The sequence below is a fragment of the Perkinsus marinus genome (assembly GCF_000006405.1).
Source record: "Perkinsus marinus ATCC 50983 genomic scaffold scf_1104296962766, whole genome shotgun sequence".
NCBI lineage: Eukaryota > Perkinsozoa > Perkinsida > Perkinsidae > Perkinsus > Perkinsus marinus.
Genome location: NW_003205333.1, coordinates 43,849 through 45,403, shown reverse-complemented (window position 1 = coordinate 45,403; position 1,555 = coordinate 43,849). Strand labels below are relative to the sequence as shown.

At 50.1% G+C, this 1,555-nt stretch overlaps 1 protein-coding gene across 1 annotated transcript in view; it reads right to left on the bottom strand.

Moving 5' to 3' along the window:
- Pmar_PMAR014570 (hypothetical protein) overlaps positions 1 to 1,555 on the bottom strand; it is a gene marked incomplete at both ends in the record, with an annotated part of 13,713 nt that overhangs the window by 6,965 nt on the left and 5,193 nt on the right. Inside the window, 6 exons of the mRNA XM_002771492.1 lie at positions 169 to 388; positions 448 to 528; positions 569 to 658; positions 707 to 772; positions 822 to 1,180; positions 1,228 to 1,440. Coding sequence (XP_002771538.1) covers positions 169 to 388; positions 448 to 528; positions 569 to 658; positions 707 to 772; positions 822 to 1,180; positions 1,228 to 1,440 — 1,029 coding nt within the window. The remainder of the gene's footprint in view (positions 1 to 168; positions 389 to 447; positions 529 to 568; positions 659 to 706; positions 773 to 821; positions 1,181 to 1,227; positions 1,441 to 1,555) is intronic.

Below are 1,555 nucleotides of genomic sequence, written 5' to 3'. Positions count from 1 at the left end.
AGCCTTTTATATAAATGATCGGCCATTTTATGCTCAGCAGCAGCAATCTTCTCGATACCGATCGTCCTATGAAGATGGTAGACGATACCTGCTCTGATGCATCCGAGGATGTCGGGGGTACCTCAAGAAATATCGAGTGAAGAGTGAGCTAGGTAGAATATAGCTCACCAGCTTCCTCGCGCTCTTCGAAGTTATCCAGATACCGATGACCTCTCTGACTCACGTATAGAACGACGCCTCCGCCGCAGACAGTCGGCACGGCGTTAGTCTGTCGTTTCTTCTTACACAACAAGAGACCGCTGCTACCGGGACCACCGATCAGCTTATGAGGAGATACGAATGCGAAATCGATATAACCGTTAGGGTGCGTAGAAGGGTTCATATCGACCTGTAACAGCATAATCATGGAAGCTCGTTAGGGACAGAGTCCGACAGATAAGGGCCGACCTTGTCATGAGCTGCAATGGCTGCCAAGTCCCATGCGACAACACCGTTATATTCATGGATCAGAGTTGATACTGTCGGTATCTGTTAAGAAATCACCTCAGAAGAATGTATCTCGCCTTACATCGAGACGCGCACCACAGATATTGCTACAAGCAGAAAGGACGACCACTGGTATAGCGGAATTATGGTGATGACGATTGTAATCCATGACCTGAGAAGACCGTTGTCTCATCTTGGTCGACTTCAGCCAACAATCCACCTTCTTCAGTGCTTTCTCGAGACCCTCAACAGAAGCAGTACCCTTGACTGGGCATAGAGGTAGCGTCTGAGAGAAAAGGGGACGGCTAAGGTGCAAAGGATGGGTGAGCACCTACCTCGAGTTCAACTTCGAAATCTGCGGATTCGTTACCTTTGAAGCACATGAGAAATGCCGCCAGAGCTAACAAAGGATGATTCATGATGACCTTTGCATGGATCTGACCTGTGGGTGCTGGGCGGACGAGTGGATAGTTCGAAGCCAGCTCTCTGAAGGGGAGTAATGAGCTGTGATGAGCAGCCGGATCTACAATCAAAACCTGAATGGCAACGATCAAAGCTAATGTGTTTGTTAGAGATGAGCGGACCGCCCGACGGAGGCCTCTCGGAGATGCATCAGTAGCAAAGATTCGACTGTGGCACAGGATTCCAATGAACCTGTCGATAGCTGCCGTAGCTCCAGCACCACAGAAAATGACTGAATGATCAAGCATGTGACCTGGCGCCTGCGACCGGTGCACTTACCGGAGTCTTCGGCAGTACAATTGAAATATTTACGAATCTCCTCCCTTGCGTCTTCGCGGTAACGCATCGTTTGACGAGCAGTTGCCGAAGCCATGGAGTGAGTGTTCGCGTATCTGCATGACTTGACGACGGCGGATTCAGCCGAGATGACTTCCACGTACGTAGGACAGACGGTGGAGGATATGAATTCCTCAACACTAGTCAGACTTCTGCCTGAAGCAGTATAATCGCAGTATCTGGACTGAGCTCTTGATTGCTCGAGTGACGGTTTCGTCACATCATCCTTCGCGTGGAGTCGTCGAAGGCACGGGAATTCTCTCGTGCTCCC